General features: G+C 43.0%; 1 protein-coding gene and 1 long non-coding RNA gene across 3 annotated transcripts in view; one reads left to right on the top strand and one right to left on the bottom strand.

Moving 5' to 3' along the window:
* The window catches only part of LOC117041110, a 57,162-nt gene that overhangs the window by 18,821 nt on the left and 12,525 nt on the right, over positions 1-25,816 (bottom strand). Inside the window, exons 3-5 of the long non-coding RNA XR_004425932.1 lie at positions 23,822-23,995; positions 6,463-6,661; positions 4,216-4,348 (exon numbers count right to left, since the gene is read on the bottom strand). This is a non-coding gene — a long non-coding RNA (uncharacterized LOC117041110). The remainder of the gene's footprint in view (positions 1-4,215; positions 4,349-6,462; positions 6,662-23,821; positions 23,996-25,816) is intronic.
* The window catches only part of LOC117041105 (myosin-3), a 33,126-nt gene that overhangs the window by 7,025 nt on the left and 285 nt on the right, over positions 1-25,816 (top strand). For both annotated transcript variants that reach the window (XM_033139483.1, XM_033139482.1), the window contains 33 exons: positions 342-434; positions 1,797-1,860; positions 1,939-2,037; positions 2,239-2,342; positions 2,424-2,562; positions 2,875-2,993; positions 3,700-3,849; positions 4,271-4,441; positions 4,925-5,234; positions 5,757-5,836; positions 6,421-6,508; positions 6,595-6,712; positions 7,112-7,235; positions 7,316-7,452; positions 8,484-8,739; positions 10,620-10,862; positions 12,470-12,646; positions 13,215-13,360; positions 13,448-13,538; positions 15,187-15,576; positions 15,946-16,072; positions 17,421-17,539; positions 18,262-18,458; positions 19,101-19,284; positions 20,178-20,343; positions 21,101-21,225; positions 21,643-21,951; positions 22,178-22,381; positions 22,609-22,734; positions 23,945-24,115; positions 24,223-24,327; positions 24,411-24,506; positions 24,628-24,765. In XM_033139483.1, coding sequence (XP_032995374.1) covers positions 342-434; positions 1,797-1,860; positions 1,939-2,037; positions 2,239-2,342; positions 2,424-2,562; positions 2,875-2,993; positions 3,700-3,849; positions 4,271-4,441; positions 4,925-5,234; positions 5,757-5,836; positions 6,421-6,508; positions 6,595-6,712; positions 7,112-7,235; positions 7,316-7,452; positions 8,484-8,739; positions 10,620-10,862; positions 12,470-12,646; positions 13,215-13,360; positions 13,448-13,538; positions 15,187-15,576; positions 15,946-16,072; positions 17,421-17,539; positions 18,262-18,458; positions 19,101-19,284; positions 20,178-20,343; positions 21,101-21,225; positions 21,643-21,951; positions 22,178-22,381; positions 22,609-22,734; positions 23,945-24,115; positions 24,223-24,327; positions 24,411-24,506; positions 24,628-24,765 — 5,166 coding nt within the window. The remainder of the gene's footprint in view (positions 1-341; positions 435-1,796; positions 1,861-1,938; positions 2,038-2,238; positions 2,343-2,423; positions 2,563-2,874; positions 2,994-3,699; positions 3,850-4,270; positions 4,442-4,924; positions 5,235-5,756; positions 5,837-6,420; positions 6,509-6,594; positions 6,713-7,111; positions 7,236-7,315; positions 7,453-8,483; positions 8,740-10,619; positions 10,863-12,469; positions 12,647-13,214; positions 13,361-13,447; positions 13,539-15,186; positions 15,577-15,945; positions 16,073-17,420; positions 17,540-18,261; positions 18,459-19,100; positions 19,285-20,177; positions 20,344-21,100; positions 21,226-21,642; positions 21,952-22,177; positions 22,382-22,608; positions 22,735-23,944; positions 24,116-24,222; positions 24,328-24,410; positions 24,507-24,627; positions 24,766-25,816) is intronic.

The following is a 25,816-nucleotide window of genomic DNA, read 5'->3' as shown; positions in this document are numbered from 1 at the left end:
ATGAACACATCACCCGTATCTGAATACCCAAGACCAATCACTTGTCCTAAAATGAAAATAAATATGACTCAAGGTCCGTTCATGACCCAGGCATTCTTCACGTTAATCAGACTTAAGGATCTAATTAAGGGTTGGTCAAATTGGAGAGTGAAACAAGTTAAGGGGTAGTTTTTCATGAAAACTAATGCAGAAAGCTAACATTTAGCTGTAGAATATTTCATAGAACTTATGTCTGAGCATAGCATTGTGCCCAAAGTCTCGTGTATTTATCCATGTACATTCAATACTTCCATTGTTTTATTACTCACTTTTCAAATATTTTCTTTTCTTTTCTTTTACAGGGGACACTTGAAGATCAGATCATCAGTGCCAATCCCCTATTGGAGGCCTTTGGAAATGCCAAGACTGTCAGGAATGACAATTCCTCTCGCTTTGTGAGTGGTGCATACATTGCAGGATCTAAAAGTCAATTTTTTAGCCAATAATATCAGCTGTCTCATTATTGTGTTTTCATTTCACATCCTGGGACTAATCATGAAGGTGTTGCTCTGGAGGAAGTCCTGCTGAAGAGATGTGGCTTGCTTTGTAGTTGCTGAGAAATTAACAGGCAATTCACATACAGTGGTACCTTGACTTACGAATTTAATCCGTTCCGAATGCACATTCATAGGTTGAAAAGTTCGTAAGTCGAAAAAAGCGATTTCCCCATAGGAATGCATTGGAAACAAAAAATTCGGAAAAATTCGTAAGTCGAGTAAACCGCATCTAAAATTCATAAGTCGAGTAAACCCCATCTAAAACCGCCAACAGATGTCCTTCGGATGTCAAAAAAATCGTAGGCGTGCGGGCACTTTTTTCATTCGTAAGTCGAAAAATTCATATGTCGAGTAATTCGTAAGGTGAGGTACCACTGTATCAGTTTTACGAAAGATTTCAAATTCTTGTTTGTCTTTGATAAGTTGTCCACCATTGCCAAGACTTTGAAGTGCTTCAGTAGCATCTTTTCATGTCTTCTAAACTTATCTCATTTTAAGAAAGCAGCTTACAAATTGATGCAATTCAGAGAAGGAAGCGGAGCTGTGCCCATAAATAAATGCAAATAGCCAAAAGCTGTGATTCAGCTCTAGCAGACTAGCTTAGGAGGCACAGGACAAGCTGAACAGCACAAACAGATTTGTCCTTCAACACCTCTAGCACCAGTCCTCAACATTTGCCACCTGAAGCAGCTGCTTCACTCCGCCTACTAAGAGGGCTGGCCCTGTTTACAGAAATCATTTGTTTATTGAAACAGTTACCGTATTGGCCCAAATATAAGCCACACCAGCAAATAAGCCGCACCATTAAAATTCAAAGGGAAAAAAGAAAAAAAAAGACAATACCCAAAGATAAGACACTCCCTTAAAATTCCACAGGCACTCATACCCATAAATGGCAAATGTAGAAGAAAATTCTACAGCGATATTGTAAAAGCCAATATTTGTATTTAAGCCGCACTTTAACTTTTCACGGTCGGAATTTGGAAAAAAAGTGTGGCTTATATTCAGGCCAATACGGTGTATCTCATCTTTTGGTTTTTCAACTGAGCCACCAAAGCAACTACCACCTTCCATTACAAATAGAAACTTAACACAGAAATCAATGCCCCTTCCATCCAGAAACATAAGGAGCAATTCCAATAAATAAACAAACAAGCAAAAATGTTAAAATGAAAAATTCATAATAGATCTAATCCTGGTAGTTGTGTTTTCTGAAAGTCCCTGGATCTCTGTTATGACTTTTTTCTCTGTACTTTGCAGGGCAAATTCATTCGGATTCATTTTGGTGCCACTGGAAAGCTGGCCTCTGCAGATATTGAGACCTGTAAGTATCCAGATTGGAACATAGCCAGTCAAATATTAAATTGGGTTTACAAACATTAAATGTGAATCTTTGTTGCAGATCTGCTGGAAAAATCAAGAGTAACTTTTCAGCTGAAGGCTGAGAGAAGTTACCATATTTTCTATCAGATTCTCTCCAATAAGAAGCCTGAACTTATTGGTAAGCAGGATTCTCATTTATTTCCTTCCTAAATGTCTCAGATTATCTGGTAAAGCAGAAGAGGATCTCATGTTAGTTGCTCAACCAGAGCTACACAGAACTGGGTGGGGAGCGGGCGAGAGAGAATTGCTCAGAACCACTCTCCTTCTGTGTCTTTATCTGTTATGTGGCAATTATCAGACTCTTCTAATTTCATTTCAGAAATGCTTCTCATTACAACAAACCCTTATGACTATCCATTTATAAGCCAAGGGGAAATTTCAGTACAAAGCATAGATGACCAAGAGGAACTAATAGCTACAGATGTAAGTAGAACTGCTGCTGCTAATATAAATACTGAGTAACAATTTCAGCTAATTGCTGCATGAACTACCTGTATCTTACAGACAGCTATAGACATCCTGGGCTTCACTGCTGAAGAGAGAGTTGGAATCTATAAACTGACTGGGGCAGTGATGCATTATGGGAACATGAAGTTTAAGCAGAAACCACGAGAGGAGCAGGCAGAGCCAGATGGCAGTGAAGGTAACAGATCTCTGGCATACACCATTCAAAAAAAGCCAGTTTCCAGATCTCATGGGGGGTGGGGGGAGAGAATTTTCACGCGAGGTATGCAAAGCATCCCTGGAAAGATTTCACATTAAAAGAGATTATATACAGTTCTTCCTCAGCTTTTGCCAATTAATCTGAATCACCCTCCCTGTCTTAATTATAATGAGTACATTGCAATTGCAGCTACAACTTTAATTGTGACTATCCCATTCTCAAATGATTATTGCTTTCTGGCTGTCCTGAAAGAGTTCCATCAATATTTGCTTCTCATATGTTGTTTTGCAGAGGCTGACAAAGCAGCTTATCTGATGGGCCTGAATTCTTCAGATTTATTGAAAGCCCTATGCTTTCCCCGAGTGAAAGTGGGAAATGAATATGTGACCAAAGGTCAAACAGTGGACCAGGTGAGGCCATGCAGCAGATCAAAAACATTTATTAGCTTATGCGAGGGGCTCTTACTCAGGCAAGGTACATTTATTCCTTTCAGTATGCTGCTTAGTAAGGATTTACAAGTTTGGGGGGAAATCTGTTTTCTTCTGGCAACATCCATCCCAGCTAGATTAATGCCACTGGAGCACTATTCAGAAAAGGTCACACCAGCAGGGAATCCATAGGGCATTTGCAGTAGTTTGGGATAGATAGATAGGAATTTCTGGTGAGATGAGACAACATCTACATGACACCCAGTACCATCATCATCTTCTTTCAGGAAGCCCTGTGGTAAAGCAACTTGTATTCCCCACCCCAACTTGGAAGGAGAAGTTTGAAGCAGAAAGATCAGATATTTAAGCTACTCACCTCTTGTGCTGGGTTTCTGAGCTGTTCAATTTCCATCTTAGCTAGCTAACACTATTATTCCTGGGTCATTCCATATCCTAGGCCAGACAGTGATTCATAGAATCATAGAGTTGGAAGGGACCACAAGGGTCTTCTAGTCCATCCCCCTGCAATGCAGGAATATTTTGTCCAACGTGGGGCTCAAACCCACAACCCTGAGATTAAGAGTCTTATGCTCTACTAACTGAGCTCTACCAACTTGAGCAGTGACTTGTTTCAGCAACATTGTTTAACTATGTACTGGCCCCTAATTATCTGGACTGTTGCCTGCAGGTGCATCATGCTGTCAATGCCCTTTCCAAATCTGTCTATGAAAAGCTATTTTTCTGGATGGTACTTCGCATCAACCAACAGCTGGATACAAAGCTGGCCAGGCAACATTTCATTGGGGTCTTAGATATTGCAGGATTTGAAATCTTTGAGGTATGTGGACCCATTGCAACTTCTTGCCTCTCTTGTAACAGCCAAATTAATGGCCTTGGTTGAACTTGTTCCAGAAAGTCGGCTTATAAATATTTATATAAATGTGCACTCTGTCCTAGTGCATGGTTGTAATGGGTGATATGGGGAGCTGGGGAGGGGGAAGAGTAATTTCCCCATGCTGTAAACTTTCTCCAATGGAAAGGCTAAAACCAGTTTTGTATCTTCTCTTCCCTTTTGGAGAGGGACAAGTTCCTCCCTAACCTCAAAGAAGTGCCATTAATTAAGAAAATGTCCCACTATTCCCTTCTGCTTAGCCTCCTTCTTTCCTCTAAAATTTATGAAGAATTAATACTAAAAACTGTTTACCTGTGTACCTTTGAAACCAAAGTCATCATATTAACATAATATATTCTGGTGTTAGTACAACAGCCTGGAGCAGCTTTGCATCAACTTCACCAATGAGAAACTGCAACAGTTTTTCAACCATCACATGTTCGTGCTGGAACAAGAGGAATACAAGAAGGAGGGGATTGAATGGACTTTCATAGACTTTGGAATGGATTTGGCTGCCTGCATTGAGCTTATTGAGAAGGTACATTTGCCATATCGTCTTGCAGTGGCAGACCTACATTTTTGGGGCCCTGAAGCTTGAACTGTTATTGGGACCCCTTCACAACCAGCAATAAGGTCTGGGTAACCGCTGTTAACTTCTTCAAAGGGGTTGTTCCATGGCAGATCAATATATATAATCTCTGATATTGCTTTAAATTGCTGTACTGTGACACTTCACCTTTACAACATCTGTGTTACTGACCCTCAAACTTTGGAATTGTTGAAATACATACAGCAAAAAATTAATCAGTTTGAGTCATGTGACTGAAATTGGATCTACTAGACCCAATTTTTTTAAAGCAATGTGGAATAACATCACTTCTGGGACCCCTCCGGGATTAGGGGGCCCAGAAGCTGAAGCTTCTTTAGTTTCATAGTAGATCCACCCCTATTGCCCTGTGAATAAATATTCACTTCATAGAAATATATATTTGAAATAAAACTTGTTTGTTTTTCAATTTAGCCAATGGGCATTTTCTCCATCCTGGAAGAGGAATGCATGTTTCCTAAGGCAACTGACACTTCTTTCAAGAACAAGCTCTATGACCAGCATCTTGGAAAATCTGCTAATTTCCAGAAACCTAAGCCTGTCAAAGGCAAGCCTGAGGCCCACTTCTCCTTGGTCCACTATGCAGGGATTGTGGACTACAATATCTCTGGCTGGCTAGAGAAGAACAAAGACCCTTTGAATGAAACTGTTGTGGGACTCTATCAGAAATCATCAATTAAGATTCTGGCCAATCTTTATGCCACCTTTGCTACCATAGAGGATGGTATGTTATCTTCATCTATTACACAAGGCCTTTTCTGGCAACATTTGATGCACACACACACCCATTTATCATGCTGCCTTCTCAAAGCTGGCTAAGCAAGGTGCTGGACTTTGGGCAGGAGGTGTGAGGGCTCTGACAGGGTCCTAGAGTCTCCCTCCTCCTTCCCAAAGCCTAGTTAGCACTTTCCTAGCTTTGGGCAGGCAGTGTGAGGGCTCTAGAACCAAGCCAAAGCCTCCTCCCCAAAGCCTGGCACCTCACTTAGCCAGCTTTGGGAAGGGACTGCAAGGACTTGGGTGGGTGTGTCAAATTTTGGCCTCACTCCCCACCCCACCCCCGTGACAAGGCAGTGTGTGGCCTGTGGGTTCCGTGTCTTTTGGCCCACTTGGTATGAAAATTTGGGCCACCCTCATCTATTAAATTTGGCTTAAAACTGTGTGACCTCTTGCACTGACCATGGTTAGAAGGATAGCCAGAATGGCTGACCAGAAATATCGCCAATTGTACTTACGTCTTGCTTTGCAGCTGAAAGTGGCGGTGCTACTAAGAAGAAAGCTGCCAAGAAGAAGGGGTCTTCCTTCCAAACTGTTTCTGCACTTTTCAGGGTAAGGCTAGCAGGCACCCCCAGAAAGACAGGTGCCTTTGTAGAAGCAAATCTCATTAATTGGATAGTCAATAGTTTTTATATGTCATGCCATTAGCTCAAAGGGTGGAGGGCTTAAGAGCATATATCACCCAGCGATGCATTTGACTTTCATCCTTTGTTGGAAACTGAATGCTGGACTAAACTGATCATACATCTGAGGTGGGTACATTTTTTAAATAAAAAAACACACACACCCCAATAATTTTGCTTTTTTTCATGTGATCGTCATCTACTTAAATTACAAAGGGATCAGAAAATATAGTAATTAGAAATGATAAAATAAACAATACTAAAGGTGTGGTTATGGGTATTAAGCTTGTATATAATAAGGTTTAGATCTTGCAGTGGGGGTAAGTACAGTAAATGTAACAAAGATGTTAATCCTATTTCCATTTTGGGAGAGCAGACCTTATCAGCCTACACATTTCAATTTTATTTTAGGGCATGTGGAAGAAGAAGAACATTTGTAAATAAATACCATATGTTCTTTTTATCAGAATAGTAAAATTTTAACAGCATTTAATATAAATTTCCAAATTACAGGAAAATTTGAACAAACTGATGAGCCACTTGCGGACAACTCACCCACATTTTGTGCGCTGCATCATCCCCAATGAAACTAAAACTCCAGGTAACTAAGACAATCTGACATCAATTTCCAGCAGGACTTCAGTCGAGTATCAGGGAAAACTGCTATTTTGGTTTTCTCTTCCACAGGTGCAATGGATCACAAGCTTGTCCTGCACCAGCTACGATGTAATGGAGTGCTTGAAGGCATTCGAATCTGCAGGAAGGGATTTCCAAACAGAATCTTATATGGGGATTTTAAACAAAGGTCTCAGCTACATTTATTGTGATCTTCCTAATTTGCACTGAGGCAATTTGTTAGGAAAACATTGTCTAGAATTCTGGATAACAATGCCACCTGTGCCTGCTTCAGCATCACATTATATACTATAATTTAGATTAAACAATGTTTTTTTTTGCAGAAAATATGCTTTTTAATGCTGCCCTGCCCTCACCGTTTTTGCCTGGGGAACTTCCCTATAGGATTTTGTACAATACAAATGAATATTTGGATAAAAAGTACTGTAGCCTCCTCAAACTAATCACAATCTTGCTGCCTATTTATGGGCAGTTACCTAAGCTGTTTAGAAGTGTATGCTAGTGGGAAAGAGCTTCTTCCTTCTCCACTGTTTACAGCACTAAAACCTGTTTGTGTTTAAATGGACAGATACCGCGTTCTGAATGCTAGTGCTATCCCAGAGGGCCAGTTTATGGACAGCAAGAAAGCCTGTGAGAAACTGCTGGGATCTATTGATATTGATCACACCCAGTACAAATTTGGACACACCAAAGTAAGCACTTCTCTGTGCTGAGAAGAGTACAAGCAGTGGCTCTATTTTGGCAGCAACTTTACTTTGCCTTCTCTTTTTAGGTGTTTTTCAAGGCTGGGTTGCTGGGCCTTTTGGAAGAGATGAGAGACGAACGTCTAGCATTGCTCATTACTCGCACACAAGCTATGTGCAGAGGGTACCTTATGAGAAAAGAATACCAAAAAATGGTGGAAAGAAGGTATAATGTTTCTCCCCACGTTTACACCAGGGAACCTCACTTTATTAGATGCAAGAGCCCCCCACCCGCCCTTACCTTGATTCCCCAGAAGTGTTAGAGGAAAGATACCCTACAAATGATATTTTTGAAACACCCCTTCTTGAAAATTTCCACTTCTCTTCTCCCCATCCTCCTGTGTTGTGCCTATGTAACCCTATCATGCTGCTAAAATCTCCTTGGGCTATAGGAGCAGACCTCACCTCTTCTGTTATACATAGAAATGTTGGCAAACTGAAACTAGTTGCTTAAGCTGCAATCCCAACCTCACTTCCCTGGCAGAAAGCACCAATGGACTTACTTCTGAGTAGATATGGTTGGGCTTGCACTAAAAGATATTTGCTACAGGTCTCTTGAAATTCTGTTAACTGTAGGTGCTAAATCAGATTTTTCAGAAGAGGGGTGATGCAGACTATTTTACTCAAGCTAAGGGAGGCGTGGGCAACCTCAGGTCTATCTGACCCTCTCCACCCATCACTGGGCCTGCTTTGCATGCTTCTGTGTGTTTTTGGCTGCCTGGAACGTGCCCTTGAACTTCAATTTGCTTTCCTAGATGGAGGACAGGGTGTGTATGGAGAAACTAGCCTACTGCACAATTGTAAAATATCGTTGCTCAGTCTATCTAGTTTTGCCTCCGGCCCCATCCACCCTCTGGCCATAGCTGTCAACCTTTCCCTTTTTTTGCGGGAATTTCCCTTATTATAGCATTGGGAAACAGCAGGGAGGGTTAACACCTATGCATATAGCGGTGGGGAATAGCAGGGAGGGTTGACAGCTATGCCTGGCATGTGGCCCCAGAAGGGAATGTAGGCCCTGGGCTTAAAAGGTCCCCCCCCCCCGAGTTAAGGGAACTGAATGGTCAAGTAGTTGCATATTCATTTGATTATTTACAGGCGGGCCTCTTGAAATTTTGCAGTTGAAGCATCATTAAGGAGCTTTGCTTAGGAAAAGTAACTTTCCGCAATGAGTAACTCTGTGAATTGGTTCCATCACAGGGAAGCTATCTTCACCATCCAGTACAACATTCGCTCGTTCATGAATGTCAAACACTGGCCTTGGATGAAGATGTTTTTCAAGATTAAGCCACTGCTGAAGAGTGCAGAGGCAGAGAAAGAATTCGCCAATATGAAAGAAGAGTTTAAAAAAACCAAAGAAGAACTTGCTAAATCTGAAGCCAAAAGGAAGGAACTGGAAGAGAAAATGGTCTCTTTGCTGCAAGAGAAAAATGACTTGCAGCTTCAAGTGCAGTCTGTGAGTAATTCACAAATATATCCCCATGGTCAGTTTTAGGAAATGTGGTGCTCTAAGCAAATTATTATATTATCACTATCTCATCAGGCCTTTCCCTCTCCCCGTCAGTCAGCTGTCCCCAGTTGAGATCTCTAGCTTGCGCCAGCCACTTCCCAGCAAGCTCCCAGTAAGATCTGTACTCTGACATGCCGCTACTTACTCTGCTGCCCTTCACATCCATCTCAGGCTGTTCATGAGCTGCCTTTTTCTGTTATGGGGCTGTTTTGCCCAGTGGCGTAGCGAGGGTGGGGCGCAGGGGGCGGGGAGCCCAGTGTTCCAGGGGAGGGGGGTGACACTTGGGCCGGCCCCGCCCCACCCCGCCGGTGGGCCCCGAGTAAGCCGTGGAGCGAGGCAGCCTCGCCCCGCAGCCTGCTCACAAACCTGCTCGGCGGACTGCAAGCAAGCCGCAGAGCAAGGCCGCTCCATCCCGCAGCCCATCTGGGGCCCACCCGCCAGCACCGCTATGGGGCTGCTGCACGCGATTGGTGGCTCATGGGCCGTCTCCGCTACTCCCGCAGCGACCTTGCGAGCCGCTGAGCAATCGGTGGCCTGTGGGACTGCTGAGCGTGAGCGGCAGGCGTAAGGCCATGCTGCTTTTCGCGCACGGCAGCCCCACGAGCCGCCAATCGCTCAGCAACTTGCAAGGTCACCGTGGGAGCAGCGGCCCAGTGGCGGACATTGCGTCGTGATGTCATGATGCAACGTCACGATGCCCCGCCCCAGGGGGTGCCTCCGTTCGCTGCCCCGGGTAGCGAGGAGGCTTCCTCCGCGCCTGGTTTTGCTCCTTCCTATTGCTGTCATCTTGCATTTGGCCTGACCTTCCTTTGTTTGCACCTGGCACCCTTGGCAGCAGATGACCAGTCACCTTTGCTGTAATTGAGAAGGGAAAGCCCTTCCATCAATTACTGCAGGAAAACCTGCTACAGCTAGGTAGCTGGATTGCCTATTGCCTGGGTCCTTTTCAGATCCTTCCTTCCTTCAGCCAGAACAGCTACTTATGCTAAATTTGAAGAATAGCCAGTTAAAGTCAAATGGTAACACAAGCAGTTGAAAAAGCTTACAAACATAGCCTTTATACTCTCTCTCTCTCTCTCTCTCTCACACACACACACACACACACACACACACACACAGCAACCCACCCTGAATTATTCTCAATAAACAAGAGACATTAAACAGCATACAGTCTTAGAGGTCATACTGGCACCACAAAACTCCTCCCTTCTTCTCTTATATTGCATTTTCTTTTTGGCTACCATATATAGGTACAGCACAGACAACCCCATCTTGAACTAATGCTACAGTGTCACTTGCAATATATATTTATATATTAAAGTGACCACCAAATCTTGAAATCAAACACAGAGATGGAAGGGAAGGCAGAAATATAGTGGGAAGGTGGGAACCAATTATGATGTTGGATCTGAATGATTCATCTTGCAAAAAGGATATGCACTAATGGGCTTAGATGCAAAGACATGCTTAGGAGTTTCTATGAATTTGTGTCCAGCTGGTGTGATTTTTGTTTGTTTGTTTGTTCTCTAATCCCCTGGAACAGAAGACATCCCTCATGCCATAACAGAAACTGTCTTTGAAAATCTCCCCTCCCCTTATCAGTTTTTAAAGCAGCTTGTCATGTGTGGCTGTTATTTGACAAACACAAGTCTAAAGCCACCTTGATGACCTGTAATTGGTTTGGATCCCAATTATGAAGCTAAAATGGAGAGAAGTCAAACCTTTTAGCTGCCTTTAAGGGGGGGGAGGATTTAGAAAGTGGTATACTGTTATACTGCCTGATGGAGTTGAATGATAATACATATGATACATTTTTCTCTAACAAGGAAAGTGAAAGTTTGGCAGATGCTGAGGAAAGGTGTGACCAGCTGATCAAAACCAAAATTCAGCTGGAGGCAAAAATCAAGGAGCTGACTGAACGAGCAGAGGATGAAGAAGAGCTGAATGCAGAGCTGACAGCCAAGAAAAGGAAACTGGAAGATGAGTGCTCCGAACTGAAGAAAGATATTGATGACCTGGAGTTAACACTGGCTAAGGTTGAAAAAGAAAAGCATGCCACTGAAAACAAGGTAACCTTTAATATTGCCTTCAAAATGCCGTTTCCTGTTCATCTGTTTTTCTATCCCTTCCAATCGGGATTCAGGCCTCACCATGGGACTGAAACCGCCTTGGTCGCGCTGGTCGATGATCTCCGGCGGGCTAGGGACAAAGGTGAGAGCTGTTTCCTAGTTCTGCTGGATCTCTCAGCGGCCTTTGACACCATCGACCATAACATCCTTCTAGACCGGCTAGAGGGGTTGGGAGCTGGAGGCACTGTTATACAGTGGTTCCGCTCCTTCCTCCTGGGCCGTGTTCAGAAAGTGGTGGTGGGGGATGAGTGTTCAGACCCCTGGGCTCTCACTTGTGGGGTGCCTCAGGGTTCTGTCCTCTCCCCCATGCTTTTTAATATCTATATGAAGCCGCTGGGAGAGATCATCAGGGGGTTTGGGCTGGGTGTTCATCAGTATGCAGATGATACCCAGCTCTACCTCTCTTTCAAATCAGAACCAGTGAAGGCCGTGAAGGTCCTGTGTGAGTGCCTGGAGGCGGTTGGAGGATGGATGGCGGCTAACAGATTGAGGTTGAATCCTGACAAGACAGAAGTACTGTTTTTGGGGGACAGGAGGAGGGCAGGTGTGGAGGATTCCCTGGTCCTGAATGGGGTAACTGTGCCCCTGAAGGACCAGGTGCGCAGCCTGGGAGTCATTTTGGACTCACAGCTGTCCATGGAAGCGCAGGTTAATTCTGTATCCAGGGCAGCTGTCTACCAGCTCCACCTGGTACGCAGGCTGAGACCCTACCTGCCCGCGGACTGTCTCACCAAGGTGGTGCTTGCTCTGGTTATCTCCCGCTTGGACTACTGCAATGCGCTCTATGTGGGGCTACCTTTGAAGGTGACCCGGAAACTGCAATTAATCCAAAATGCGGCAGCTAGACTGGTGACTGGGAGTGGCCGCCGGGACCACATAACACCGGTCCTGAGAGATCTGCATTGGCTCCCAGTACGTTTCCGAGCACAATTCAAAGTGTTGGTGCTGACCTTTAAAGCCCTAAACGGCCTCGGTCCTGTATACCTGAAGGAGCGTCTCCACCCCCATCATTCAGCCCGGACACTGAGATCCAGCGCCGAGGGCCTTCTGGCGGTTCCCTCACTGCGAGAATCAAAACTACAGGGAACCAGGCAGAGGGCCTTCTCGGTAGTGGCGCCCGCCCTGTGGAACGCCCTCCCATCACAGGTCAGGGAAATAAACAACTACCTGACATTCAGAAAAAACCTGAAGGCAGCCCTTTTTAGGGAAGTTTTTAATGTTTGATATTTTTGTATTTGATTTCTGTTGGAAGCCGCCCAGAGTGGCTGGGGAAATCCAGCCAGATGGGCGGGGTACAAATAATAAATATTATTATTATTATTATTATTATCTGCCAAGATATTCAACTGCCATACAAAGTTTTGAAAAATTGTCACACTTTTCACTTATGTAAAACGGCTTCCCATCTCGTACCTCAATTAAAGACAGTAAGTTAAGGACAAACATAAAGAGTAAGCTTACAATGATCCTAGTTTAACAATATCTGTCCTTAATCAGTATTTCAGATGATCTCAACACCATCAACAATGTTATGCTGTGTTTTGTAGGTGAAGAACCTAACAGAAGAAATGGCAGTTTTGGATGAAACTATTGTGAAATTAACCAAGGAGAAGAAAGCCCTCCAAGAGGCCCATCAACAAGCTCTTGATGACCTACAAGCTGAAGAAGACAAAGTTAACACTCTCACCAAAGCAAAAATCAAGCTGGAGCAGCAAGTTGATGATGTGAGAAAGCTAATCCCAGCCATTCTTGAACTTTGCATGATATTTTTTTTGTTATGACTTACTTGCTTTGGACTGGATTGTTATAAGCTGCCTTGAGTTATAGCAGTGTAAAAAGGTGGAATGAAAATGAAACACCTCTAAGTTAATGAAGTTTGTTTTTGAGCCTGTTAATGTGCCCAAGTGGAACTTGCACATAACAGGACACAGGGCTCTCCTGCTAACATACGTGTTTCCCCTGAAAAAGCTGGCTTAAAGGTCCCTGAGTTCAGAGGAGATCCTCTGGAAGCACATCATTAGCAAAACAATAGTGGACAAGGAACACTACCCTTGCACTGATATTTGTGTGGCAATGGGGAAGGAGGATTCTGAAGGGTGTTGGGGGTTTTATTTCCCTCTCATCTTAGCTGGAGATATACACAGAAATGCTCACTTTCCTGCTAGCAAATGTCCATTCCCTGCAAAGGGGCTCACTTCATACTTTGTTGATATTGAGTTTAATCCAAGGAATTAGTAATTTCCCATTATAAAAATCTCTGAGGCTGGGACTAACATTAAGCTTGTGTTGCAGCTGGAAGGCTCCTTGGAACAGGAAAAGAAAATCCGCATGGATCTTGAAAGAGCTAAGAGAAAGTTAGAAGGGGACTTGAAACTTGCCCAGGAATCCATAATGGATCTAGAAAATGATAAACAGCAGCTAGAAGAAAAGCTGAAGAAGTACGGAAATCATAAATTGTAGTTGCATATTGAAATAAGTTTATGGGGTAGCTTTTTAATTAAACCGCCTCTTCAATTCCTTTATAGGAAAGACTTTGAGTACAGTCAAATGCAAAGCAAAATTGAAGATGAGCAAACTTTGGGTATCCAGCTGCAGAAGAAAATCAAAGAACTTCAGGTATAAATTGTTTTCTTCATTCTAGCATCCCAGCTCATTTTCACTTGGTAACAAGAATTTAAATGTTTGGTTATAAATAATCTTTGATACACAAACATGATATAATGAAACATACCCTCCTTGTAAGACTGCTTCCAGACTTCAGCACACCTTTTGTGCAGATCTACCACCCATTTGGGTAGATGCTGGTATATGCCCTTAGCACACTAACTGCACCATCATACCCACCCTTAAGAAAGTGGGTACATTACAATAAAGAGGAACAATGCCACAGCACTCTTGTGCAACAAATCTGTTCATTTTTACACATCAAACTTTATTCAATAAGAAAAGTGACAGGAAAAAGCACTACAAAGTGTGGGGTAACTACATCTAGAAGGTGATGTTGTATAACCTCTACACAATTTTTGTACAAAAAATGAATGCTGAGCAAACAGGTTGTCTGGAAGCAATGAAGGCAGAAGTTTAATAGGATTAATTTGTTTCAAGTATGTTTGGTAGGACACAAAGAATTAGGACCACAGTGGCTCCATTTTCAAATTGTTGTTTTGAGTACCGGTAGTTTGTTTTCAGCAGCCTCATTACATTACATTACAATCTATTTTCAAATGTGTGTCTCTGAAGCAGCTCTTCTATGTCACTATGCTTCTCATTTCCATCTATGACCAGTACAACCCCCAACCTGACTTTCTGCTAATATTTCCCAATATATCCCTGGTTTTGTCCTTCGCTCCTTGCTACTCTCTCACCCTTGATGCCAAAAGTCTCCTGATCCCTTCCGCAAGGGTGTCACGTCCCATTTCGCCCCTTGAGGTGAAATAGGAAGTGCTGCCTTGCCGCCACACTGCACCTGCTGAAGCACCCCTTTCCATATCGCTGGAAATTGGCGCCAATGCCAGCATTGCTTCTCCAACAGCAGCAGTGGGTTCTGGTGCCCGTGGGGGCGGTACTGCAAGGGTTTCCATCACCCAAGGCAGGGGTAGGGAACCTAAGGTCTGTGGGCTGGATGTGGCCCAATCTCCTTCTAAATCCGGCCCGCGGACGGTCTGGGAATCAGAGTGTTTTTACATGAGTAGAATGTGTGCTTTTATTTAAAATGCATCTCTGGGTTATTTGTGGGGCATAGGAATTTGTTCATTTCCCCCCTCCCCAAAAAATAGTCCGGCCCACCACATGGTCTGAGGGACAGTGGAACGGCCCACGGCTGAAAAAGGTTGCTGACCCCTGAGTCCTGAGGTGCCTGCTTCACTCCGCTTTATGGGCGGGCCAGCCCTGCTCTTCCATCAGCTTCCCCTATTCTCCCCACTGCCCCTTTTACTTGGAATTTCCTCCCTGAAAATGTAATGTCTCTTTTTCTCCAAATCCCGCCTACAAAATGCTCCCATTTTACAAAGCCTTTGCCTTAACCTCTTGAATTCTTATTCCCAACTGCAGCCTTGTCCAAGTACATGTAACTGCATTTTCTCACATTTATCTTAGCATCTTCCATCTCTCCACTGTTGATTTTAGATTGTGAGCTCCTGGTATCTCCTTTCCTTATCTCTCATTCTTTGATTTATGAACCTTTGTGAAGCAGCATCTTCACATAACCAACAACTTCATTATCAACTACTGGTAACCATAACCACCTCCTCCTCCTCTTGTGTAGGCTCGTATTGAGGAACTGGAAGAGGAGATTGAGTCTGAGAGGGCAACTCGGGGGAAGGCAGAAAAGCAGCGGGCTGAATTGGCGCGTGAACTGGAGGAAATCAGCGAGAGGCTTGAAGAAGCTGGAGGGGCCACTTCGGCCCAGATTGAAATGAACAAGAAGCGGGAGGCAGAATTCCAGAAAATGAGGCGTGACCTGGAGGAATCTGTCCTGCAGCATGAAGCTACAGTAGCAACTCTCCGCAAGAAGCATGCTGATAGTACAGCTGAGCTTGGGGAGCAAATCGATAACCTGCAACGTGTCAAACAAAAGTTGGAGAAAGAAAAGAGTGAGTGCAAAATGGAGATTGATGACCTGGCCAGCAATCTCGAGTCTGTTACCAAGTCTAAGGTATTTGAAAGTAAATTTGAGTAGTTCTTCACAGTCCATACTACAAAATGTACATTCTCAGTTGTGAACAAAAGGAAGAAATGTGTCTCAAATATTCCGAAAAGGTGATCTTTTGCCCAGCAAGGTCTTTGAGGCAGATGATTTTTGGGCAGAAACATATAAGCCCTAGAAAGAGGCACTTGAACCAAAACTCATTGGGCAAATTTAATAATAAACATTCATCCATTTCAGCATTTTTGAGATTTATTTTTCTTTGTTCACAATAAATTCTTCATTTTGTGTTTGTTTCCTTTTGACGTTCTCAGTAAACACACATACATGACTGACTGCATAATGTATCCTGTTTCATTTCGCTTCTTACTATCGCAGGCTAATCTAGAGAAAATGTGTCGTACATTGGAGGATCAGCTCAGTGAACTAAAGGCCAAATCTGAGGAAAACCAGAGATCAGTGACTGATCTAACAACACAGAAAGCCCGTCTACAGGCTGAGTCGGGTAAGGAGGAAAACAGTGGGGATGCAAGATGGGAACAAGGGCCATTCCAGGGTTTTCTTTCCATCATTTGCTTCAAGGTGAACGGTTTTGATTATTTATGTTCTGTGGAATCTATGCAATGTCTCATGTTCCTGCAACACAGTTTTAGTCTGTGCTTCTGAGGTTAGCTTTCAGAAGCACTAATAAAAAGCACAAACCAGGCTATCATGGGGCTAAATTGGTTTAAATTCAAGTATTCTGCTGGCAGAGCACTGAGGTGATAATCTGGTGGTTGAGTATGGAGATAGGTTTTCATTTTTTTAAGGGAATTCTTGGAACTTTAGTCTAGCTTATTGCTGAAGTAACAAGGGAAGCTGAATAACCAGTGCAATGCTAGGCTAAACCTCTGAATCCATATTGCGAATGTCAGGCTAAGCCCTGAAACATGCGGGCTAATAAAATACAGAAGGGAGTTCATCTGGTGGCCACGTGTATGTTGAACAAAAGAGGGAACACGAATGACTTGCACTCCTTCATTTTGTGCTTCTGGTGCAACTTGCAAGCTGCTCCTTAGTGAGAAATGAACTACACACACACTTTGCTCACAACTATCTCACCATGGGAGCAGCTGTGCACATTTCTGCTTTGTAAGATACACTGAACATTAAAAAAGAGGCATGCAAAACTGTCTCCAGCAAATTCAGAGTGAATTTCAAGCATCACTGAGCAGCAAACCCCAAGTCCAGCATAATAGGGATTAGGTTTCTATGCTGGAGTGTACATGCAGGTTCTGCTTTACGAACCCAATGCATTTCCTGGGAATTGGTAGGTGTGTAACGAGTCCACAATTTCCATTGTTTCCTATGAAAACATTTCTAATGTGGAAATTGATATCTTCCCCACCTCCATGGTTTCTTCCTGAAATGGCTGCAACTCATCAGCAAAAAAGAGACAGAGGGAAAAACTGATTTGTCCTATTTCCCCTGCTCTCTGATTAATCCATTCTTGCTTTCCGCTATCTGTGGTTTCTGCTTGAAAATGGCTGCCGCCAGCCAACAAAACACAAAAAACCAAGGAAGTGGGCTGTTTGGATAAGTGAATCTGTGGTGCATATAGCAAGGTTTGGGCATAATTTTTAAGTGCGGATAGTGGGACCTGTGTGTATTTTCTAGGAGGGTTCGTGCCCGGCTACTTCTGGACCAGAAGATCTGTGAAAGGAAGGTTGTTGTGGGGGGATAATTCTTAAAGGCATAAGGTTAATAGAGCTGTGACACTGTGAATTAAGCCTGGGAGATATGGAATCACACCTAAGGTTATAGCGAACATCACCGCTATTAGCAAATTAAGAATTTGTCTTCTTTGGTCACAGGTGAACTGGCACGTCAACTTGAGGAAAGGGAGAGCATAATATCTCAACTTTCCAGAAGCAAGCAAGCATTTACTCAGCAAATAGAAGAACTGAAGAGGCACCTGGAGGAAGAGAGCAAGGTATTCATAAGCCTAGACTGCTGGGGAACATTTCTCTTGATTCATTAAAAGGAATACATTAACATAGGAAGAATTTAATTTAAATTTTCAACACTTTAGTGGACACATCTGTCAGCAGGTTCTCTCCTCTTCCAGTATGCAACACAACTGTACCATGATGAGCTGTCATTGGAACTATGTCTAAAAGCTGAGTGGGGATGTATCTGTTTATGGAGTCAGCAGAAACCATGACTACATCATGCAAATTAATTATATCTCATGTTTTTAATTTTCCTCATATCTGTCAAACAAAATGCCAACTCACTATTTGTGAATATCAAGGCACCTTTTAAAAAAAAACTTTATCTAAATGTTTCAGGTGTAAGTATTACTTGTATAAACAAATATTTTAACTCACTCCAGATCACTATGATACTTTCTTGTATGACACTGTCACAATTAGGTAGCCCACCAAATATTACAGCAGTGAGTCTGCTGGTCTTGCAGGTGACATGATTAGTTCACAGTAATCCAAGACTTGGAATACTTTCTTGAGCACTCATGTAAACTGCTTGAGTTTTGTGTGAATAAAGCAGCCTCTTGCTTCATCTTGACTTCTGTCAGGATAGCTTTACTCTGAGATTATACATACAAAACACCACAGGCATTGTTCCAAGAGCACCAATATGAGAATTTATGGAATGAATTCAGTTATAAATGGATGTATGGTGTACTGTTCTTAGGCGAAGAATGCACTGGCTCATGCCTTACAATCTGCTCGCCATGACTGTGACTTGCTCCGGGAACAATATGAAGAGGAACAAGAAGCAAAGAGTGAACTCCAACGTGCCCTGTCTAAAGCCAACAGTGAAGTGGCCCAGTGGAGAACCAAATATGAGACAGATGCCATTCAACGCACAGAAGAACTGGAAGAGGCCAAGTAAGTGTTGGGGTGAGAAGTGGCATGCTAATAAGCCATTTTCACACATTACATTCAACCACATTTTATGTTCATAACAGTAACCTATCCATGTGGGGAGACCACTATAAACTGGGCACTTGGTTCCTCATTCTTAGATGAAGGGACAAACATTTATGATCTTCAGCATATATTTCAGCACGGTGGAAATCATGGAAGTGCTGGGATTTACAGATGATAGTACCCATGTGACTGGATTTTAGTCCAATTAATTCTGTCACATTAAAGAAAAAACTAGAATTTGACAACATAACTTCCCGATTAAAATCTGACACCCCTCCCAAAGGCCAGGAGGAGTCACATTTTAATTAACGATGTTGCCAAAATGCATAATAACCTGATTCAGAATATGAATTTACTTGGACTTGCCTATCAGTTCTGCAAGCATGCAGGTGTCTAAGATACTGTGCTGCTAAGGGCAACCTTAGTAGTTAAAGGGACATCATCATTACAATCTAATGATTTTAAAATTTGTTTCTAATGTATTTTAATATTTGTTGGAAGCTGCCCAGAGTGGCTGGGGAGACCCAGCCAGATGGGCGGGGTACAAATAAATTATTATTATTATTATTATTATTATTATTATTATCTGACTTCTTTAAGGAAAAAGCTTGCTCAGCGGCTTCAAGAAGCTGAAGAACAAGTTGAAGCTGTGAATTCCAAGTGTGCTTCCCTGGAGAAAACAAAGCAGAGGCTGCAATGTGAAGTGGAAGACATGATGGTGGACGTTGAGAGAGCAAATGCACTAGCAGCTGCTCTGGATAAGAAGCAAAGGAATTTTGACAAGGTGTGTTTCCCCTCTATAGTATCAGCCCTTAGATGAGAAACAGACACTCTTTGTCTCAAACTGGCAGATACACTCCACTTGTTTCTGAATCTGACTCTCACTTCTACCTATTGAAATATTTAAGCCCATTCTCTGTTGTCAGAGGGACACCAGCAACTTGGCCCAGATTTGAGGAATGAGGCAGAGCCCATAGCTTGTGACCCATAGCCTTCTGTGACAGGAGGATCTTCCAAATGTTTGGGTATATTTGTTTATGAATGGGAAACCATTCAGGTTTCCTGATTCAGGGATGCATCACCCCTGTATTTATGCCACCCAGCATGCTTGGCATGATTTTGAGCTGTATGACTACTTTGCAATTGGAGATTGGTCTGTGCTGGTTGTTTCACAGTTATGTTAATATCCCTTTCTTCTATCATGAAACTTGAGGCGGCACATATAGAGTACCTAGGAGTTGTTCCATCCAGGCATGAACTAGAGTTGCAGCTTAACTTTAACAAGGCAGATGTGTCATGTGCTTTCCGACCATGCCCTGGGACATACGTGTCATAGATTGATGTTGCCATGATCGAGGGACATGTGCCCTGACCTTCTGCTTTGAGGTCAAGAGTGCTATTAGGTGTTTGGGAAAAAGATTGTCAGAGAATTGCTGGGGGAAAGAGGATGGTGGCTGGTGGAATTGTAGTGTATAGTTTTATCGGCCAAGGCTTCCTGTTACTTTATTTTCTGTGCCAGGAGAAATCCAAACAAAGATGTAGAGAAACCCCCTGTGAACTGTCACTGCCTTCTTCCCAGTGATGTACAGAACTGCTTCTGAGAAGGCTAGTTTAGCAAAGAAAAATCATAGGCAAATAAAACGGCAACTAACTAACTCAAACACAATGGATGTTAAGATTTTGGCAGAATGGAAGACCAAGTATGAGGAGAGCCAGTCAGAGCTAGAAGGTTCCTTAAAGGAGTCACGCTCCTTGAGCACTGAACTTTTCAAAATGAAGAATGCTTATGAGGAGACACTAGATCAGCTGGAAACAATCAAGCGAGAAAACAAGAACCTACAGCGTAAGTTTCCTTTTTTGGCCTTCTTTCTATTTGTTGGTTATTTTGACTCTAGCAATAATAATTCACAGTGCAGAGGGTCTCAGGAATACACAAGGATTGCCAACTTTTCTCTGTGCCTTTAGCAGTGGTATAACAAGCAGAAATTTCCCCATCACCGCATCCCCATATTATGAAAAGCTGCACTGATTCAGAAACTGTCCATCTTTGTGCAGAACTGTGACCAAAAATCAAGAGAAGATTTTTGTATATGCTCTTTGTAGATCAGTGCACATTCTAGCCTTAAGGACTTTAAGAAAATATTAGAGTTAAAAGCATTCATAATTTCCAGATCTCTGCACATTCTCATTCTCATCCTGTGGTGAGAAGGCTAACTTGATATCATTAATGGCAGTTTTCAGAATTGACTGCCCTACACAAATCTCATAAATGTCCTTAGCAAGTATTGGCAACAGCAATTGGTTGGTTTAATTTCACACAATGCATTTTTGTCTATGTAAGCAGTTCCAACTTTCTCTGGTAGCTGGTGGTAATCACAGGTAAAACTGACAGAATTTCCTAGGTTTGGGGGAAAAAGAGAGAATTTATGATGGCTTGCGCATTATATTTGGGAGCATTTGGGATATCTTTCATGCATAAAAAAGGAGCTTTGTGAACTGTTCAGAAGTTTGCGGAACAGCTCTTTGCACATGTGTGTGTGTTTCTAGTTCTAGAGGCATTTCACCCTTTATCAGCTGTGTGTATGTTTAATTCTTCCTAGAGGAAATAGCTGATCTTACAGAACAAATTAGTCAAAGTGGCAAAATTATCCATGAACTTGAGAAGGCCAAGAAGCAGATAGAAGTGGAGAAATCTGATATGCAGATGGCTCTAGAGGAAGCAGAGGTAAGATGCCAAAAAACAGTAGGGAAGAAAGTACAAATGGTAAATAATTAGGTTTTTATAAAAGTCTTTTGGAGTGTGGTAATTGGAGATGCTCATTTGTTGCATCGGATTCCCACAAACCACATACCAAGCTGAGCTTGGTCCACCAACCATTTGTTTGGCACATGGTCATCATGGCATGGTGGACATTGTTTAAGCTAAAGGGTATTATGGATATAGGATTATCTGAAGTCACATCACACCTAATCTTTGAGGAAACTTCTACAGTGACTTCCATATTAGTGTTAAATTGTTAACAGATATTAGTTAACTATGTTTTACTACACTGTGGTAAGATCAAGAAGGAGAAAAGTAATCCAAGTTTCCCCCAACCACAAATCTCTGTGCTGCTTTATTTCTCCAACATTTCCTCAATAGGGTGCTCTTGAACACGAGGAAGCCAAAATCCTTCGCATTCAGCTTGAGTTGACTCAGGTGAGATCAGAGATCGATAGAAAGATTGCCGAGAAAGATGAAGAAATTGATCAGCTGAAGAGAAACCACCAAAGAACAGTGGACACAATGCAAAGTGCCTTGGATTCAGAAATACGGAGCAGGAATGAAGCTGTGAGGATTAAGAAGAAGATGGAGGGAGATTTAAATGAAATGGAGATCCAGCTGAGCCATGCAAACCGTATTGCAGCTGAGACACAGAAACACCTCAGGAATGTCCAAGGGCAGCTTAAGGTACTTATCTTTCCAATATACCCTTTATATCCAGAGTGGTTCATCTGTGGCCTTCCAGTTGTTGTTGGATTACAGCTCCCATTGTCCTTGACCACTGGCCATGTTGGCTAGGGGTGATGGGAACTGGAGTCCAACAACATCCCGGAGGGTCATATGTTAACCACTATCGCTTTATATGAATAATAGAAATTCAGTTCTGCTAAACACTTTCCCCTGTTGTGTTTAGGACACACAGCTACATTTGGATGATGCCCTCCGGGGCCAAGAAGATCTGAAAGAGCAAGTGGCTATGATTGAGCGCAGAGCTAATCTGATGCAGGCTGAGATTGAGGAACTCCGGGCAGCTCTTGAACAGACAGAGAGGGGCAGGAAGTTAGCTGAACAAGAGCTTCTAGATGCAAATGAACGCGTGCAACTTCTTCACACGCAAGTATGGGCTACAGTTGTCACTATAACAATAAAACTTGTCATGCTACATTAGTTCAAAGGTCCATCTAATCTCACATTCGATGTCTGACCGTGGCCACTGACATGCTCTATAGTGGTAAACAGAGATATGCTGCCTCCAAGTATGAGGAGGAATAATAATTGCCTAATCATTACTAGAAACTGCAGCATAAGAGATGCTAAAACATCCTCACTGTGTCTTTTATTTAGAACACCAGCCTTATTAACACAAAGAAGAAGCTGGAAATGGATATTTCTCAACTTCAAAGTGAAGTGGAAGATGCCATTAAAGAGGCCAGAAATGCAGAGGAGAAGGCAAAGAAGGCCATCACAGATGTAAGAGCTTCTTTTCTCTTTCAGTGGTTGCCACAAAACCTTGCTGTTATCTATAACATTTTTTGTTGGCTCATGGGCACTTGATCACAGTGATCATTCTAGAGCTGTCCAGTCCTTCTGTGAGTGGCTAACAGTTTTTTTCCTTCAGTATGCCTTCACAAACTGACAGAAGGAGGAAGAAGAGCCTCTATTCCTTCAAAGTGCGCCAATAAAGGGGCATGCATGAAAGTGCTGCCTCAGGTGGCTTCAGCCCTTATATACCTTGGAACAAATAAGGAAGGGCATTAATAGTCTCCAGGCACTACCAGTTCCCCCAGCCCCAGTTGCTATGCTCCTTTCATCTATTTCACAAGTTTCACAAGATGGCCTGCTTAAAACCCTGGTCTTTTTACTAGCATGCTATCATTTGCAAACAGTTGGATGTATTTCCCCCATCACTGAGTTTCCATGCCATCCCTGTTGAACGTTTGCCTACCATGCAGCTGCTGAAGCGCAGAGCCTTTGCAAGAGAAAAAACAGTGGGAAACAACTCTATGTAGCCCATCATACAACAATTAATCTAAATACGTTTTGCACAAAGTGTCCTTCAGTCACACAGCTAGGGCCATATGTGAGTCATTCTTCCATGACCCCAATCCCTGTTGGCTGGGGAAATGGTGTAACCAGGTGGACCTGCTGATTTCAGGTGAAGAACGAACATGATCAGCTCTTTCTTCTTTCTACATGATCACAACATTTCACATGCAAACCTCTACCCCAAGGAATGCCCTCACAGGAAAGCAGATCTCATGTGGTTGTGTCTGATGGGTGACACACAAACATTATGAATTTGGTTCTAATTCATGAATGCTTACGTCTTAATATGTTAGCCTTTAAGGTGCCATAAGATTCTTTGCTGTGCCTTCTGCAACCAACTGACATGGCTGCCTCTCCAAAAAACTATGAAATGTGTCATTCATATAGTGTTGTGTGAAGACCCTCTCTGCACCATGCCAATGTTATTGGAAAATCACAAATGTTTCTGTTCAATGAGCCCAGCACCTTTTTTAATAGTTTGAATGTTAATTCATTCATTGGGATGGCTTACTTGTTGAGGTGGTCCCAGCAGGCCATTTCTGGTGGTCACAAGTTGATCTTTCAAACTCTGCTGAGCTTCTGCCCTTTGCTCCGAGTGTACCTGTTGACTGGACTCTATTGTTTGTATGTCAAGGCGGCCATGATGGCAGAGGAGCTGAAGAAAGAGCAAGACACTAGTGCTCACCTGGAGAGAATGAAAAAGAACCTGGATCAGACAGTGAAGGATCTGCAACTTCGGCTGGATGAAGCAGAACAACTTGCTCTGAAAGGAGGGAAGAAGCAGATCCAGAAAATGGAGGCCAGGGTAAACACTGGGGTTGGGAGCTGGTGGCAAGCATCGGAGCTCTCCATAGGTCAGAGGCCCCTGTATCAGAGTTGCTAAGTAAATTAATGTTTCGCTTGACTTCCTAGATCCGAGAGCTAGAGACTGAACTAGAGGGGGAGCAGAAGCGAGCTACAGAAGCCATTAAAGGTATTCGCAAGTATGAACGGCGAGTCAAAGAACTGACTTTCCAGGTAAGAGGAAAAGGAAGGAGCCAGTGCTTCCCAATACTTCTTTGACAACTTACATATCACCTAATAAGGTGCCACTTTTCTAGGGTGAAGAGGACAGGAAGAATGTGATAAGGCTACAGGACTTGGTGGATAAGCTTCAGCTGAAAGTCAAATCCTACAAGAGACAAGCAGAGGAGGCTGTGAGTTATTTGAAAGACACAAACTTCATTTTTGGTCATTTGTACAAAATGCATAAGGTCTCAGCTTTGACATCAGAGGTATGACTTAGGGTTTTTGTGTGTTATTGCTTTCTGATTATAGGACCAACAGGCCAACGTTCACCTCTCCAAATTCAGGAAAACGCAACATGAACTGGAAGAGGCAGAGGAAAGGGCTGATATTGCTGAGTCTCAGGTCAATAAGCTTCGAGCAAAGACCAGGGAAGTTTCTACCACAAAGGTAAATGCCTCCATAGACCAGATGCCAAACAATTTATCCCTCCTGAATGATGCAACTGTCTTTTTACAAATCCCTGCTGTAGCAGTGGATGAATGAAAAGCAATCTGAGCATCCAGCAAGGAGCCATGGATGTCCTCCATTAAGAGTGCTGCACAGAGTAGAAGAAGCAACACTCTGAATAGCTCTGGGTTCAAATTCACTGTGGCTTCAGCATCAGTGGAGCCAATGGAATTAGGCAAGGAGAGAGTGTGGCTTTAGACTACAGCGTATTATAAGAGGCTTATTCAGAAAACCAAAATTCCCCGTTACCATATTTTAGCTTTTGCAGGAGCTAGTCTTGTAAAACCCCACTTCAAAGACACAAGTATATTATAAATTTAGGCCAGGGATAGCCAACATGGTGCCCCCCAGATGTTGTTGAACTACAACTTCCATCAGCCCCAGCAAGCGCAGCCAGTGATGAGGGATGATGGGAGTTGCAGCCCACCAATGTGGAGGACACCACATTGGCTAACCCTGATTTAAACCCTAGTCACCCAAACATGCACAAATGGTCAGGTCCCACATCCTCTAAATCTGTTCCAGAGGGTTGGGAGTCCCTTGGAGCAGATTTAGGGGAGAGCCTGGGGGACTGCAAGTAGAAGGAGCTTCCTTTCCTTACCATTAGCTGAGTGGCACTGTTGGATAAAAAATTTTTGGCCTTCATTTATGTAGACCATTTGCACCCCCCTCTTCAGCCAAACAGGCTTCTTGAGTGGCTTACGTACAAGAAATTAAAACAAGACAGTCTGGTTACAATATAAAAAGTGCTACAGACATGGGAAAAGGAACAGGCAGGGAAGAGGAAAAAAGCAAACTCAGGTGCCAATTGTTCCAACAGTTGTTCTTGTGATGACAGCTGGCTGAGAAACAACCCAGGGCCGGAAGTGCCTCATGGAGCTGGACTTTGGGAAAGGCAAATGCCTTTGCTTCTCATCTTTCCTACTAAGGCAGCCTGATAGAATGTCTTCTATCATTCTGCCAGTTGATAAAGAGGAGGCCTGATGGAGCT

The sequence above is a fragment of the Lacerta agilis genome, chromosome 2, assembly GCF_009819535.1.
Source record: "Lacerta agilis isolate rLacAgi1 chromosome 2, rLacAgi1.pri, whole genome shotgun sequence".
Taxonomy (NCBI): Eukaryota; Metazoa; Chordata; class Lepidosauria; order Squamata; family Lacertidae; genus Lacerta; species Lacerta agilis.
This window is presented reverse-complemented; position numbering and strand designations above follow the sequence as displayed.